This window comes from Lissotriton vulgaris, chromosome 5 (genome assembly GCF_964263255.1).
Source record: "Lissotriton vulgaris chromosome 5, aLisVul1.2, whole genome shotgun sequence".
NCBI classification, from domain to species: Eukaryota; Metazoa; Chordata; class Amphibia; order Caudata; family Salamandridae; genus Lissotriton; species Lissotriton vulgaris.
Window position 1 is genome coordinate 1,368,328,919 of NC_141693.1, and position 17,487 is coordinate 1,368,346,405.

At 47.5% G+C, this 17,487-nt stretch overlaps 1 protein-coding gene across 1 annotated transcript in view; it reads left to right on the plus strand.

The window, feature by feature from the left end:
* The window catches only part of LOC147712614 (uncharacterized), a 268,396-nt gene that overhangs the window by 180,100 nt on the left and 70,809 nt on the right, over positions 1-17,487 (plus strand). The window contains exon 3 of the mRNA XM_086923318.1: positions 16,939-17,046. Within this exon, the coding sequence (XP_086779444.1) occupies positions 16,939-17,046 (108 nt within the window). The remainder of the gene's footprint in view (positions 1-16,938; positions 17,047-17,487) is intronic.

Genomic DNA, 17,487 nt, shown 5'->3' on the forward strand with positions numbered 1-17,487 from the left:
GGGGAAATGCCGGGTTTGTGTTTTCGCTGCCGGGACTTGGGGCAGGGCTTGTTAGAATGTAAGTGAGGATTTGTCTGGGTTTTGTTTTCCTTTGTGTGGGATTACTGCGGTGTCCCCTGTCCTGACTTTTATCGCACGGGCCTTCATGTGCAGCTGCACGGGCGCTCTGTTCTTTTGTGCTTCCCGGGGCAGCCTCTTTCTCCGCGAAGGCTTAGGTGGTTTCGGGCTTAGGGCTAGTGTTTTTTATTAGGATCGTGCCAGAGGGTCAATGGGGCACAGCGCGGCCATTTTGTAGGGACAGCTTGGCCAGCGGGGGATCCCTTTTTGGATTTGTATGTTGAGCTGCATTTTCGGGGGCACTTTATTCGGTAGGTGCTTGCTTGCCTTCGGTCTGGGCCAAAGCTGTGGCGGGCATAGACTTCCAGCCCCTTCGGATCTTATGTAGGAAGGCTAGGGGCCACCACGTGGCCCCACCATTTTGAGGGGCAGTATTGACCGGTGTAGAGGGTCAATGGCGCACTGTGCGGCCATGTTAAGAGTCAGTTTGTCATTGCGACCCTCTAATGTGAACATCGTTTTACACAGCATTTTCAGGGCACTTATGTTTTGAAGGTGATTGTTCGACATGGTCCGGGGCGGTCATACACGTTGCAGCCCCCTCGGATTTTATTATGAAGGGGGATGCGGTGCTCGTGTTTACGAGTTCCTCAACAATTTGGGTGTTTTCTTGGTTTGACACTAACTTCTTCCTTTTGAGTATTTTATGGGGAAGTTTAGGTTCTGTTTTGTAGCCGCATCTTTTGGACTGCTCATTTAGGTAGGAAGGGAGGATCGGCCTACCTTGCAACACCACCTGGGATGTGTTCTTTGAGCGGCTCGCGGTGCGCCGCACGGCCTGCGGGTCGCATTATCGTTCTAAAACAGCAAGAAGAGCGGGTGGTTTCTGTAATTTCGGATCCCTTGGTTTGTGTATGTTTGCGGTCCAAGGGCAATGGCCAGTTCCCTTTATGATGCCCTGGCGTTTTATCTGGGTTTGTTTTACCTGGCCTTCACTGTTAGTGGTGCTCGCAGCCGGGCACAACAAGGCCCAGGTTTCCCCCACATACGTTCACGATCGGGGGCAGGCTCGCATTGTAGCTCAGTGGTGTGAGTTCGTTGAAGGTGGGAGAGGGGTGGGGGGCGTTTAGACATGCGGTACGCTAGCTGGCACTGGCGGGACATTCCCAGTCTCATCAGGTGCATCTTAGCATCTAGTGTGGAGAAGTGCGCACGCCGTGTTTCTTGCACATTTTACGTTGGTAGCACTGCAGCATGACTCCTCTTTTGTTGGCTTGAGGGCTTGAGGGGATTTCGACTCTACGCGAGGAGGTGTCGGCACACTTAAGGCTGTTGACTCGGGAGCAGGACTAAGGGTTAAGAACAGAAGCTTCCCTAAGCCGTTGCTTCAAGGTAATACTTCCGCAAATACTTAGGGGGGTTAACGGGTTAACTGGTGGCTAAAATATTGACCTCGGAACTCAGCCCTAGAGTTCTAATTCCGGCTTTGTACCGGACCAAAAACTGTGTCATGTTGGGCAAATCTCTCAATGCCTTAAGCTCCCTCTGTAATGGTGTTATGTAAATATGAAAGGTGTAAAACTGTGTGTGCGACACAAACACCTGCTTGCTCCGTGTGGTCTAGCACTGCCACCATGTACCTGTTCCCACCACTACGTCTGTGATTGGTTGTGGTCTAGCACTGCCCCCATGTACCTGTTCCCACCACTACGTCTGTGATTGGTTGTGGCCCAGCACTGCCCCAATTACCTTTTCCCACCCCTCGGTCTGTGGTTGGCTGATGTCTGCCCCAACACCAGTGTCTGTCCTCACACAGGTGTCTGCCTGTTCCCATACACTAGTACCAGTCCCTCAGCAGCACTGTCTGTTCCCCTTCACCAGCGTCTGTCTGTCTCCCGCCACCAGTGTTCACCCTCACCGCTGATGTCTGCCCCAACACCAGTGTCTGTCCTCACACTGGTGTCTGGCTGTTCCCATACACTAGTACCAGTCCCTCAGCAGCACTGTCTGTTCCCCTTCACCAGCGTCTGTTCCCCATCACCAGCGTCTGTTCCCCTTCACCAGTGTCTGTTCCCCTTCACCAGTGTCTGTTCCCCTTCACCAGCGTCTGTTCCCCTTCACCACTGTCTGCTCCCTTTAACCACTGTCTGCTCCCTTTAACGACTGTCTGCTCCCCTTCACCACTGTCTGCTGCCCTTCACCACTGTCTGCTCCCCTTCACCACTGTCTGCTCCCCTTCACCACTGTCTGTTCCCCTTCACCACTGTCTCTTCCCCTTCACCACTGTCTGTTCCCCTTCACCAGTGTCTGTCGCTTAGTGTCTACCCCTCTGCCCTAACACCAGTTCTCTTTCCCTCATACCAGTCTCTATGCCAATACATATCCCTCCCTGTACATCTGTCGTCATCTACACAAGTGTCTGTTTGTGTCTGTTCCCCTTCACCAGTATCTGCTGCTTAATGTCTACTGCACCCCCAATATCTGCCCTAACACAAGTATCTGTCCCTCATATCAGTACTATCCCCATACATTGCCCTCCCCATACATCCGTCGTTACCTTCACTTGTGTCTGGCTCCTGTCGCTAGTGTCTGTTCCACTTCACCAGTGTCTGTCGCTTAGTGTCCACCCCTCCCCCAGTATCTGTCCCTCATACCATTGTCTATCCCCATACATGTCCCTCCCATACATCCGTCGCCACCTACACTTGTGTATGCCTCGCACCACCAGTGCCCATCCTCACCACTGAGGTCTGCCCCAACACCATGTCCGTCATTACACCAGTAAGAGTCTGCCTGTCTCCCTACCCTGGCACCAGTCCCTCAGCAACAGTGTCTGTCCCCAAATGTTGCAGTTTGTCTCAGAAAGGAGCGAGCACTCATTTGCAGACTGTAGACATGTGGATAGGTCATCAGCTGTGAAGTGTCTGGGAACCACAAGCAATCCATTTCAGAAAGGGGCCAATGCCACCAGGAAGGCAACATTTTCCCTCTACATCCCTCCACCAGGCTTGCCCTCCACAGACATTTAGGAGCAGTTAGAAGTGTGAGTGCATGGAAAGGAATGTGGGATCTGCCTCTTTTGGACACCAACTGCTGGAGTCTGTATCAAAGGGTCACCTCTTCCCCGCTTTCCAAGAAGCAGACTCAGTTATAGGTGAGACTCTTATATGTGGGTGGCTCTGTGTGTGTGTGTGTGTGTGTGGGTGGCTCTGTGTGTGTGTGTGGGTGGCTCTGTGTGTGTGTGGGGGTGGCTCTGTGTGTGTGGGGGTGGCTCTGTGTGTGTGGGGGTGGCTCTGTGTGTGTGGGGGTGGCTCTGTTTGTGTTTGGGTGGCTGTGTGTGTGGGTGGCTGTGTGTGTGGGTGGCTGTGTGTGTGTGGGTGGCTCTGTGTGTGTGTGTGGGGGTGGCTCTGTGTGTGTGGGGGGGTGGCTCTGTGTGTGTGGGGGGGTGGCTCTGTGTGTGTGTGGGGGTGGCTGTGTGTGTGTGTGTGGGTGGCTCTGTGTGTGTGGGTGGCTCTGTGTGTGTGTGGGTGGCTCTGTGTGTGTGTGGGTGGCTCTGTGTGTGTGTGTGTGGGTGGCTCTGTGTGTGTGTGTGGGTGGCTCTGTGTGTGTGTGTGGGTGGCTCTGTGTGTGTGTGTGTGGGTGGCTCTGTGTGTGTGTGGGTGGCTCTGTGTGTGTGTGTGTGGGTGGCTCTGTGTGTGTGTGGGTGGCTCTGTGTGTGTGTGTGTGGGTGGCTCTGTGTGTGTGTGGGTGGCTCTGTGTGTGTGTGGCTCTGTGTGTGTGTGTGTGGGTGGCTCTGTGTGTGTGTGTGGGTGGCTCTGTGTGTGTGTCTAGCTCTGTGTGTGGCGCTCTGTGTGGATAGTTTTTTTGTAGGTGGCTCTATGTGTGTGTGGGTGGCTCTGTGTGTGGGTGGCTGTGTGTGTGTGGGTGGCTGTGTGTGTGGCTCTGTGTGTGTGTGGCTCTGTGTGTGTGTGTGGGTGGCTCTGTGTGTGTGGGTGGCTCTGTGTGTGTGTGGGGGTGGCTCTGTGTGTGTGGGGGGGTGGCTCTGTGTGTGTGGGGGTGGCTCTGTGTGTTTGGGGGTGGCTCTGTGTGTGTGGGGGTGGCTCTGTTTGTCTGTGGGTGGCTGTGTGTGTGGGTGGCTGTGTGTGTGGGTGGCTGTGTGTGTGTGGGTGGCTCTGTGTGTGTGTGTGGGGGTGGCTCTGTGTGTGTGTGGGGGGGTGGCTCTGTGTGTGTGTGGGGGTGGCACTGTGTGTGTGTGGGGGTGGCTTTGTGTGTGTGTGTGGGTGGCTCTGTGTGTGTGGGTGGCTCTGTGTGTGTGTGGGTGGCTCTGTGTGTGTGTGGGTGGCTCTGTGTGTGTGTGTGTGGGTGGCTCTGTGTGTGTGTGGGGGTGGCTCTGTGTGTGTGTGGGTGGCTCTGTGTGTGTGTGTGTGGGTGGCTCTGTGTGTGTGTGGGTGGCTCTGTGTGTGTGTGTGGGTGGCTCTGTGTGTGTGTGTGTATGTGGGTGGCTCTGTGTGTGTGTGGGTGGCTCTGTGTGTGTGTGGGTGGCTGTGTGTGTGTGTGTGTGTGGGTGGCTCTGTGTGTGTGTGTGGGTGGCTCTGTGTGTGTGTCTAGCTCTGTGTGTGGTGCTCTGTGTGGATAGTTTTTTTGTAGGTGGCTCTATGTGTGTGTGGCTCTGTCTGTGTGAGGGTGACTGTGTAGGTGGCTCTGTATGTGTGGGTGGCTCTATGTGAGTGGCTCTGTGTGGGTGGCTCTGTGTGTGTGTGGGGTGGCTCTGTGTGTGTGTGTGGGGGTGGCTTTGTGTGTGTGTGTGGGTGGCTCTGTGTGTGTGGGTGGCTCTGTGTGTGTGTGGGTGGCTCTGTGTGTGTGTGTGTGGGTGGCTCTGTGTGTGTGTGTGGGTGGCTCTGTGTGTGTGTGGGTGGCTCTGTGTGTGTGTGTGTGGGTGGCTCTGTGTGTGTGTGTGTGGGTGGCTCTGTGTGTGTGTGTGGGTGGCTCTGTGTGTGTGTGTGTGGGTGGCTCTGTGTGTGTGTGTGTGTGTGGGTGGCTCTGTGTGTGTGTGGGTGGCTCTGTGTGTGTGGGTGGCTCTGTGTGTGTGTGTGTGGGTGGCTCTGTGTGTGTGTGGGTGGCTCTGTGTGTGTGTGGCTCTGTGTGTGTGTGTGTGGGTGGCTCTGTGTGTGTGTGTGGGTGGCTCTGTGTGTGTCTGTGGGTGGCTCTGTGTGTGTGTCTAGCTCTGTGTGTGGCGCTCTGTGGCGCTCTGTAGTTTTTTTGTAGGTGGCTCTATGTGTGTGTGGCTCTGTCTGTGTGAGGGTGACTGTGTAGGTGGCTCTGTATGTGTGGGTGGCTCTATGTGAGTGGCTCTGTGTGGGTGGCTCTGTATGTGTGTGTGGGTGGCTTTTTGTGTGTGGCTCTGCGGGTGTAAATGCAATAGGTCATGCATTTGCAAGCGATTCAACTATTGGCATTGTAAATGACAATGCCATTTATTTATGATTTTTAAAAAAAATGACATGAGCAATGCCAATAGCTCTACCTTTAATAATGCGGAGAATGTGCTTCTGATGGGTGCTTCTGATGGGTGCTTCTGATGGGTGCTTCCGATGTGTGCAATACTTCTGTGCTTCTGATGTGTGCTTCCGATGTGTGCAGTGTTTCCATTCTTCTTACGGGTGCTTCCAATGTGTGCAGTGCTTCTGATACATGCAGTGCTTCCGTTCTATTTATGGGTGCTTCCGATGTGTGCAGGGCTTCTGTGCTTCTGATGGGTGCTTCCGACGTGTGCAGTGCTTCTGATGTGTGCTTCTGATGGGTGCTTCCGATGTGTGTAATGTTTCCGTTCTCTCTCACTACATCACTCTCTCTACCTCCCTACTCCACTCTATCTATCTCACTACCTCATAACGTCTCTCAAAACCTCACTACCTCACTCTCTATCTCACTACATCACTTCACTATCTCTCTAACTCACTACCTCACTCACTCTCTATCTCACTCCCTCACTCGCTCTCTTTCTATCTCACTAACTCACTTCCACTCTCTTTCAATACCTCTCTCTCTCTATCTCACTACCTCACTCTCTCTCTACCTCACTCTCTCTCTCTCACTACCTCACTCTCTCTCTGCTAATGCAATAGGTCTCACATATGCAAACAATTCAGCTATTGCCAATAGAAATGACAATGCCATTTATTTAGGGATAAAAAAAAAGAAATTATGAGCAATGCCAATAGCTCTACCTATAATATTGCCGAGACCATTGCATTGTAAATGCTTGTTCATTCTGCGCCTTGGAGTTTCGGGTTTTTCTTTGGGTGGAGCTGGCTTATAGCTGGGCAGTACAACACGCCAACACACTGAATGGCTTGCACACTGAGATCCGACGACTTCAACAGCACTGTACAGATTTAACATACGAGTTGACTCTAAAGAATTCTGACTCTACAGGGAGTGGTTATTTAAGAAGCAGAGAGCTGAAAAGAAAATGTGAAGACCTTGAAGTTCAGCTACGAAACAAGGAAACCGAAAACAACGAGCTGCTGCAGGAACTCGAACAAAAAAATGCAATGATATTGGTCCTTGAAAACACAATCAAGGAAAGAGAAAAAAAGTATTTGGAAGAACTTAAAATAAAAAGCCATAAACTCAACATGCTGTCGAGTGAACTAGAACAGACGCGGTGATTGAGGCTGCAGATGTGTTGCTTTACTTCATCTTTCTATAAAAACGCTGATAGCTGACTAATAGCTCATTTTTAAAATGGTTCCGCATATTACTGTATATGTGTGATTTTAACTGCTAATGCTGGTACTTTTTCGTGAGAGCTTCTCACCTGCATAATTACCGCTCCAGGCCCCGTTCCGCCCCAGCTGAGTGCCGTTTGTGCGGAGGGTCGAACTGCAGAGCCCCATTCTCCGCCTTCTCTTCACCACTTCCGCCCTGCCTTACCCAGCGCAGGTTAGCGGTCTAGTGGCTACTGTTGAGGGAAGTATATCTTGCGCGCTAATGCTGACAATCAGTTGACAGACGCGGCGATTGAGGCTGCAGATGTGTTGCTTTACTTCATCTTTCTATAAAAACGCTGAAGCTGACTAATAGCTCATTTTTAAAACGGTTCCGCATATTATTGTATGTGTGTGATTTTAACTGCTAATGCTGGTACTTTTTCGTGAGAGCTTCTCACCTGCATAATCACCGCTCCAGGCCCCGTTCTGCCCCGGCTGAGTGCCCTTTGTGCGGAGGGTCGAACTGCAGAGCGCCATTCTCCGCCTTCTCTTCACCACTTCCGCCCTGCCTTACCCAGCGCAGGTTAGCGGTCTAGTGGTTCACTTCAGACTCCCATAAAATGACGATATGGCGGAAGCGCAGCGGACGAGCGCAGCGGGAGCGCCAACTTCGCGCCGAAGTCGCGCCTAAGTCCAGCCCGTCTGCGCCCGTCCGCGGCCGGCCGCGACCTACGGCCACATACTCTGCCCAAACTCTCATTTACTCGTCTGCCGATTTACTTGCTTTACGACAGACAGTTCCTCTACCGCCCTGTGCCATAAGGATGGCCCAGGAGTGCGGTATCTTGACTATTCCAATCACAGGGACCCCCAATCCGCCGTGCCCCACTCCTACTTCCGCACCCCCGCTCTCCACCCCCCTAGAGCCAGAGACGCGTCCCCTAACCATTCTATACCTAAACACCCGTTCCATGGTGAAACACCAGCTGGAAATCCATCGCCTGCTCGAAGATAGCGCCGTGGATATTCTTCTCCTCTCCGAGACCTGGCTTACAGATGATTCTGTACCCGATATTCTGACCGCCATTCCCAACGGTTACTACATTATGCAAGCTAACCGCCCAGGGGTACAAGCTGGTGGTGGAGTTGCAGCCATCATTCGCAAAGAGCATATCTTTTCCACCTTAGATTGCGCCCCCATCCCCAACACTCAAACCCTTGTCATCAAACTTCGCTCGACCAGGTCCTCCCTTACTTGCGTTCTTATGTATGGACCCCCTACTTACATGCCCTCTTTCCCACAACAAGTTGGGGACCTCGTCTCTCAGATCCTTATTAATCATGCTAAAGTCATCATCATAGGCGACTTTAATTACTGGCCTACCGACCCTCTGGAAAGTCGACTGTCTGAGCAGTTCTCAGAAATTCTAACTAGCATGAACTTTCGACAATGGATTTCCACGCCTACTCACTGTAAGGGCCACATATTAGATCAGGTCTGGACGGCTAATTTAGATATCCTGCCCCCACTGGTAACCCCCTGCTCATGGTCAGACCACTATTTTATCTCCTTTTCAGTAGACCTTACTATCTCTCACCGCCCCCCTCTCCCTAGCAATATCTCAGCGCGTAATTGGAAGAATGCCAATTTAATTGAATTACACTCTCTTTTGGCAGCTTCAGTCCCTCCGCCTTCCGGCTCAGCCTCCCACCAAGTCGCTACCCTGAAACAATGGCTGAAGGCGGCCTCCAACTCAGTAGCACCTCTAAAAACTATAAAAGCTATGCGCCCTCACGACGCCCAGCGATGGTTTACTGACCAGTTAAAACTGGATAAACTGGCCCTCCGCCAAGCCGAACGCCGATGGCGCTACAATTATGATCCCCTGCTCAAAATTGAATTCACGACCCTCTTGAAAAAATATAAATCCTCTATCCTAGAGGCAAAAACATCCTACTTTTCTCGCAAAATCTTGGAGTCGGCCTCCAAAGCAAAAGACATCTTCTCGATTGTCAATGAGCTCTCCCTTCCCGATCGTGTCACTCTTCCCCCCATGCCTACTCAGGCTCTGTGTGACGAGCTTAATGCCTTCTTCCAGGATAAAATCTCCACTATCAAAAACAATATTCCTTCACCTTCCTCGCCCCATTCATTCTTACCACCCCCCGAAAACTCCCTGCAATTCGACACATTCCCTCCCATTTCCATTACTGAGTTCCACAGCCTTCTGCACAAAGTCAGTTCCGGTTCTCCCAATGACTGCTGCCCCCTCACATCCTTAAATAATTTTTCTGACCTGCCCTGACCCTGCTCTGGCTCTTCTCAATACCTCTTTAGCCACTGGAGTAGTCCCAGATTCCTTCAAGCAGGCTGTAGTGCTACCCATTCTAAAAAAGGCCATGGCAGACCCCTTAGTCTTGAGCAACTATAGACCCATCTCTCTTCTTCCCTATCTAGGAAAGATCTCAGAGACTTATGTGACTCGGTGTCTGAGTACCTTCATTGAGAGCTCATCCTTTTTGGACCCCCAACAGGCTGACTTCCGCCCCCTTCATTCCATCGAGGCGGTCATTGCGGCAGTCATGGACACTTTAAGAACAGGAGCGGACAATAACATCCCTCAGCCCTCGTCCTGTTAGACCTGTCGGCGGCTTTTGACACGGTCGATCACTCTATTTTGATTGACCGTGTCACTAATGCCGGCATTCAGGGCGTTGCTCTTGACTGGGTCCGATCTTTTCTTGACAGCCGCTCTCAAGCAGTTCACCTCTCTACCTTTTCTGCTCCCCTTTCCTCCCTCTCCTGTGGTGTCCCTCAGGGTTCGGCTCTATCCCCCCTCCTTTTTAATCTATATATGCAACCCCTTATGGGTCCTCTCCGTCACTCCCCTGCTACTATCTATAACTATGCAGACGATCTGCAGCTGATTTTTCCTTTGGATACTTCTCCCTCTTCCCGCACCAATTTTCAAACCACCATGCTATATATCTCTGATTGGATGGCCCACAGCCAGTTCAAGTTAAATCCATCCAAGACGGAACTTGTCCTGGTGGGTGGACCGGCCAATCCGTGGGATGACAACTACTGGCCCTCCTCTCTTGGTGCCGCCCCTTGCCCTGTCAGCTCTGTGAAAAGCCTTGGAGTAGTCATCTCTGGTGATCTATCTATGAAATCGCAGATCTCGGCAGTAACATCATCCTGCTTTTTCCATCTGCGCAGGATCCGTAAGATCTGTCGATTTCTCACCAGAGAGGCACTCATTTTAGTCATCTTGGCTCTAGTCATCTCCAGGGTTGACTTTGCAAACATCTTATATGTGGGGATCCCTGCTTACCAGCTCCAGAGACTCCAACTGATACAGAATCAGGCCGCCCGCTTGGTGTTCCACCAGCCCAAACACCAGCACGTCTCCCCACTGTTGAGGAGCCTCCACTGGCTTCCAGTGGCCAAACGGTGCACCTTTAAACTCGGATGCACTATTTTTAAAGCTCTTTACAATCTGGCGCCCGCTTTTATTTCCTCCAAGTTAAAGCGGTATCTACCAACTCGTAACTTACGCTCCTCCGCCGACAATCTTTTGTGCATCCCCCACAACCACCGCAAGAAACATGGTGGTCTACGCTTCTCCTTTCTAGGCCCTTCCTTTTGGAATTCCCTCCCTTCCTCCATCCATCACTGTCCTTCCTATGAGCTTTTCCGTAAGACATTAAAAACGTTCCTTTTTAAAGCCGCCTTTGAGTAACTTTCGACACGGTCGACCATGCCACCTTGATCGACCGTGTCGAGGCCATAGGAGTTACAGACAAAGCAAAAAACCTCCTGGCCTCATTTCTGTCAAACCGTCCGCAAACTGTGAAACTAGGCAATTTCACATCCCAGACCTTCTCCCTGCCATGTGGAGTACCGCAGGGATCCTCGCTAAGTCCGACACTATTCAACATCTATGTGTCGGACCTGGCGAGGGTCATAAAATCCTGCGGAATCTCCCTCACTACCTACGCCGACGACACCCAACTGGTGCTGTCGATATACAATGATGGAATCTCAGTGGCAGCCAATTTCCAAACGGGAATGAAGGCAATAAGCTCCTGGATGTCATCCAACTGTCTTAAACTCAATTCTGATAAGACAGAAGTGATGACATTCGGGAGGCTTCAACCCACCTGGTCCCCACAATGGTGGCCCCACCAGATGGGACAACCCCCAGAACCTGTAACGAAGGTACGCAACTTGGGTGTTATCTTCGATAACAAGCTGTCATTCCAGCAACATGCCAATGCAGTGGTTTCCTCTTCCTTCTACATACTAAAAAGGATAAAAAAATTAATTCCATACCTTCCTCCACATGCAGGCAAAACCCTGGTCAGTACATTAGTATTCTCCAAAACTGACTACTGCAATGCACTGCTACTCAATGCACAACAAAAGGTCCTCAATAAACTGCAAACAGTGCAGAATGCAGCAGCTAGGACACTGCTTTCCATCCCTAAATTTGCATCTGTCTCACCCTACATCCGACAGCTACATTGGCTACCGGTGAGGAGCCGTATCAAATTCAAAGCTTTATGCATAGCATATAAGGCTATTCACGATCACGGACCTCTATTCCTAAGAAGAGCCTTTCGACCGCTTAAACACACAAGAGCCTTGCGCTCATCCTCTGCGCATCTACTCATGGTGCCCCGTACAAGAAGGGCCAATTGGGGTGACAAACGCTTCTCCGTGGCTACAGCCATACTATGGAATACACTTCCTCTATACATCAAGTGTGCTCCGACCCTTCTCAACTTTAGAAAAAAACTAAAGACATGGTTGTTCCCTGCCTAACCTCCCTTCCTCCTGAGAGTTCTGCAACCACAGCGCCGAGACACCCTTGGGTATTTGCGCGCTCTAAAAATCGCCAAATAAATAAATAAAATAAATAACTATCTACCCTTGCCCGCTGTGTTTGTTATGAGCGCCAAGAAACCGATTCGGTGAACGTGCGCGGTATAAGAATTTTAACATAACATAACAGAGAGCGAGTACTATTGCATATTTGACATCTCAACTTCGTGCCACCAAGAAAAAACTTATGAGTTCCCGCGGCACCTCAGATGGTACACCATCGGACACACCACTGAGTTCTAACCTTCAACTTTGACTGCGTTGACCTCTTTCCAGGTCCCTTCCTGACTCACTACTTGCGATAGTAGTGTTTCTGTGTCTGTTTACTTCACACGGCTGAGTAAAGTTAATGTGTCATTCACCTTTGCCTTCTGCCCATTACTGCATATAGCATGGGGCAGTGGGCCAGCCTACTTAAGCCACTGGTTAATTTCACTTCAAGTGACTGCACTTTGCTCTCTCACAGGGTGCACATCCGTACGTAATCTAATTCCCTGCAGTGCCAGTGTTTGTGTTGTTTTTACTTCATATTTACTGTAGTGTGGCGTTTGTGTTTAGATCCTGATGTGATAGTGGGAAGCTTTGATGCATATTCCATATTTATCAAACCCATCTCCTGCCAATACCATTGTTTGGTTCTCTGACTGTTGTACTTTCATAGCATACAAGATTGTGTCCATTTGAAACTGTTCTGTAATATTTTTGTTCTCTCCTTTTTTCTTTCCTTCTCTCTTCCTCTTGTATTTGCTTACCTCTTTCTTTCTTTACTTCTTTCTTTCCTTCCTTCTTTCTCTGTTCTTTCTTTCTCTTTTCCTTTCTTTTCATTCTCCCTCTTTCCTTCCGTCATTTGTGCCGTCCCTTGTTCTTTTTTCTGTCTCTCTTTCCTCCTCTCTGGCTATCTTTCTTTCTTTTTTCCTTTCTTCCCTTACTTTATTTTTCTTTCCTTCTTTCTTTTCTTTGTTCTTTTCTTCTTTTTCTATCTCCCTGTTATCTTCCTTTTTTATTCTTGCTTTCTTTTTCTTTCCCTTCATTCTTTCTTCCTTTCTTGTTCCTGCATTCTTACATTATAGCCTTCTTTTATTCAGTCTTTCCTTATCTCTTTCTTTCTCTTTCCTTCTCTCCTTCTTTCCAGCTGTGTCTTTCTCTTTCCTTCCTCCTGTTTCCTTTTCACATCTTTCTTTCCTTCTCTCTTTTCTTCTTTCTTTCATTCTTTCTTTCCTTCTTTTTTCTTCGTTCCTTAGTTCCCTTCTTTCTTTCTTTCCTGTTCTTTCTCTGTTCTTTCTCTGTCCTTCCTTGTCTTTACTTCTTTCTTGCCTTTTTCTTTTTCCCATCTTTTTTTCTCAAAGTCAAGATGCTTATAGCCAATGCCAGACTTTTTTTTAGGTCTGTGTTAGCCAAGACCTTTACATTTCACTAAAAATATGTGTTACCTAGTGGAGTTTATAGACAGACGTCATCAATTAGTCTGTAGTTTGTGTCATTCACATTCTTCTTCCACCCTCTCCAGCATGCATTAGGGGCAATGCATCAGCCCACATTAGCCATTGGCTGACTTTGCTGCAAGTTATGGCATGCCATCCTTTCAGAAGGAATGCATCCACACATAAAGTAGTTTGCTTCAGTGCAGGGAGTATTATGGTAATGTGTGTTTCTTTTAGACCACAGAGCTTTTTATGCCTGCAGCAAATATATATATATATTAAAATGATAAGGGCCTCACACAATACCAAGCAATGTGACAGAAGAATTGCCAGAAGAATGCCAGCCAATGCCTGACCTGTTGGCTTTGCGAATGCTTGTTTGTTTTAGGCTGTGTGCACATACCTTCTCAGATGTATTATATATTGGGGCTTTGCATGTCTCTGTTTTGCTTACAGCGATCCTTCTAAATTTACATTACTTTTTTCAACAACATGTATTTAGAGTACTTTGATGATAGCACTTTTAAGAATACTCATGATCACATGCAAACCAATACAATGACTAATAGCTAACCCTGTAGGTAAAACCTTAGTTGTCCCTGTTGAACATTTGCTTCCAGTCTCACTATAACTAGGTTGTTATTGATGACAAATGGATGCTGTGCAGTTGAACGAAGAGAGAAGCAATGTGTTTGTAACCAGAAATTATCTTGCTTGAGACTGCTGTTACATTTGATGTCAGAATCTTTTTTACCAGTGGTTATGGAGCTTATGGCACACACTTTAGAAATCAGTATGTTATGTGATTTAATGGTCTCACTGACAGTGTATTCAAACGTCTAAAAACGTCCAAAAGCATGACTTTATCCACTATCCTCATTCTACTTCTGCAACTTTCGGCAGTACTGTAATCAACAAGACAGGAATGCCATTATAAAATCAGGAAGAGGTTGCAATGTGTGGTCAATAGCGTTCCTGTTCAACCATATCATAAACATTTAGAACCGTTGACACGCGTCTGATATCAAATGTGTAGAGGTCAGCCACCTTTCTGTGTCACGGGGCACCTTTTCTTAAACGTTCTCTGAATCTTGATATGAATACTCTAAGACCTTCTTGAGCATCCTAGGACTGTGGTGTTCAACGGTCTTACCCTTGGTCCAGATCCTGATAAATATATTTATTCAACTACAATAGAAAATTCCCAATGCTACTGTAGAGTGTAGTCATATACTAAAGGCTCATAGGTCGTTAAGTTTTTTAGACCTATATTATCTCCTCCCACATGCTGATGAAATAAATCTCCACAGTTGTAAACTAAATGGCATATTAATGCCCAAAAATGAAATGCATCGAATAACTCTGTGCCCAACAAGGATAATTGTATATATTTTATTTTGAAATTTATAGACCCCCTTCCTTGAATACTGTTCATGACTAATCCAACAGCACAGGCCACCAAATGTGAGATTGAGTTAGGAGTCATAGGAGTGCATCTATATATGCCTATGGTCTTCAGATTTTCAAGTTATTAATAAGTAATCCCCTCTGCTAGAATAAAATAATGTTGCCCTATGCCTATCGTTATGAATGCATAAGTTGAACCACAGCAAGGTATTCAAAATAGGGAAATCAGGGATGATATGTAGTTCATCAAGATTGGTCAGGGATCTTCACTGGCTGTTGCAGCGGATGAGAATTATGGTTCCCAGACCACTTCAAGGCTTGGTCCCTTTCCCATCACAAGACAGCCTCCATTCATGAACAAAACAGACAATTTCTTTTTTTGGAAACATCAAGGATAAAAAGCATCTTCAAACCCAAAAATCTGGCCTGTGACCAAAACTACTTCTTCATTGATTGGTGAGTAAGTTAGTCTGTGTGTGATATTGTGAGTGGGCGAGTGGGCGAATCCACAGATAAGCCATTGAATGGATGAAAAGATTGGTTTCACATGTGCATTCACTCGTCCATCCTTCGATCTGTTCATCAGTGCACTCAATCACTCATCATCCCCATGCACACGGTCACTCATCCATGCACATATACATTCATGCAGTCACCTATTCACTTTTTTCCATTAATCTACTCACATATTTACAATAGCACACCCTCCCATGCAAATACGTGAGTGTGTACACACACACACAGACACACATACACACACAATGACCGACCATAGACCATAGTGAAGTGTGAATCTACTATTCTAACTCCACACGCGCTTTTATACAGTGGTAGGTTATAAAGAGGACTAGGGCAAATATAACCTTTATTTTTTTATACACTCATTCAAAACTAGTTAAAAACACTCATAATACACCGGTCCTCACAAAGATAGTGTTCCTCCAAACACACACACACTAATAAATGAAGAGGCACTTACAGTTATTCACAGGAGATACTGGCATTGCCAATGATTGTTCTTTCCATGTACATACTTAATTTGTCTCTAAAATTCTTTCTCTGATACGGCTCCCCACTTGAGTCCTGTTCTTGGATCTGATTTACTAATTCATTCATGCTCTGTCTCCTTACATGCTCTGCTAATACCTGATTGCCCTGTGAAGCTTGATGTGTTTCCTTTCCAACTTTTTTCTTCAATGTTTTTCCCTTTTTTGCCATTCACAAGCCAGCCTCTGGCGTAGTATTCTGTGATCTGCTTTGGCTGTTTGGAAGCTCCAACAGTGCACTTCCTGGTCGACGTGTACCCTTATGTTTCAGCAGCAGTAGCATAAGTATGGTACATGATGGTGTATTACTTATACACAGTATAAAGGACATATACTCCAATAAATATGCGGGATAAGGGACATTTACTCCAAAATGCTACAGGTAGCCATATTGGATGTTCTCCTACGGCGCCGGTGTCCTTCCTACTTGAGCCTCATAGTCCAACAACAGTTGGCCAGCTGGTACTGAGTCTAGAAAACACACTGAGTGAGTAAGTAACCTCGGCCACCTGAGCCAACACACAAATCAATACATCACCATCAGAAAAAGTAACAGTAACACAACACTACACATTATTAAAACAACTCAGCAACAAGTCAGGAAGACAAAATAACCTAGCAATGGCACAACACAAAATAACAGTTACATAATTAAGAAACAGAATAAGAAGATAGCTTAAAACAGCAACAAAAAAAGACACTAATACACTACACAACATTAACACCATTTCATACTATTACATCAGCACAACCAGGTGCAGCAAAGCATCACAACACAACAAAACAGAAGAAAGTAGAACAAAAACAGAAAAGTGCCTCACAAATCAGAACAAAAAATGCAACACAACACATTCATGAATTTGTGTTGTTGTGATGGTGCACCATTTCATTGTGCATACATATCGGTATGTTGTGTTATTGTGTTGTGTTTTATGATGTAGTGGTTTTGTTATTTAGCTTTAGTTTGATGGTGTATTGTATTCTGTTGGGTTGCATATTTGTTGCTGTCTTCTTATTGTTGCAATATTCTGTTGTGCTGTTTTTGCTGCTATTGTGGTGTATGATTGTTATATGGTGTCGTTTTGTTGTTTTACCCCCCAGCGGTCTGTTTGAATATACACAAATATTATCACAACTTACGAACTCAACAACTCTGCTTTTATAAGATGGTGGTAAAATATGGTTGCTGTCCTGCTTATCAGCAGACATGTAACTAAGCCAGCCTGAAATGCTTGGTGGTTCTGGCTCTTGGTGCTCCCTTCGTGGCAGTGTAGTGCTTATCAGACATCTCTTCAAGACTTTCTTAAATTGAGAGCGTTGTGATATTACTCTTTTACTGCTGTAAATGTTGCTTTCTAGGTGCTATTTTTTGCTTTTAAATAACGATGTAATTCCTTGTTTTCCAGAAAGATGCCACATTGTTGTTGCTATCGCAGCTGGAGTGGTATTCGTGTGCTGGTTGAGTTTAGCCCTCTATCTTTGTAATGTGAGGAGGAAGAGGAAGACCCCCCACGGTAAGCCTCTCTGTATCATCACGCCAGTGCTTAGATTGTATGCGAATGAGAGCCGCTGCCCAGCGCTCTGCTCCGGCGGTGCTATAAGAATCGGCGCACCGAATACCAAGGCTGCGTGGGTCGAGTTCTCCTCAGGCCTCTTTTATCCACTTCCAGACACTGCTGTCCCTTTATCTCATTCGTGCCTGTCACGTTCCTGCATGCTCCCCTTGTGACAGTTTACCCCTCTTTCTCTTTCTTTCCCGTTCGTGTCTCTTTCTCTCTTTTGCTTGCGTCGATATCTGTTGAGGAAAAATAAGTTCTCTGCCCAAAAATGAGTGTTAGATTAAATGTAAAAACTGGGTGAATATGTCACGCATGACACGTGCCTCTTCTCAGCTTTACATCATACCCATCTCATTTAACATAATTGTACAGCTGACATCATGTATACTTCAAAGC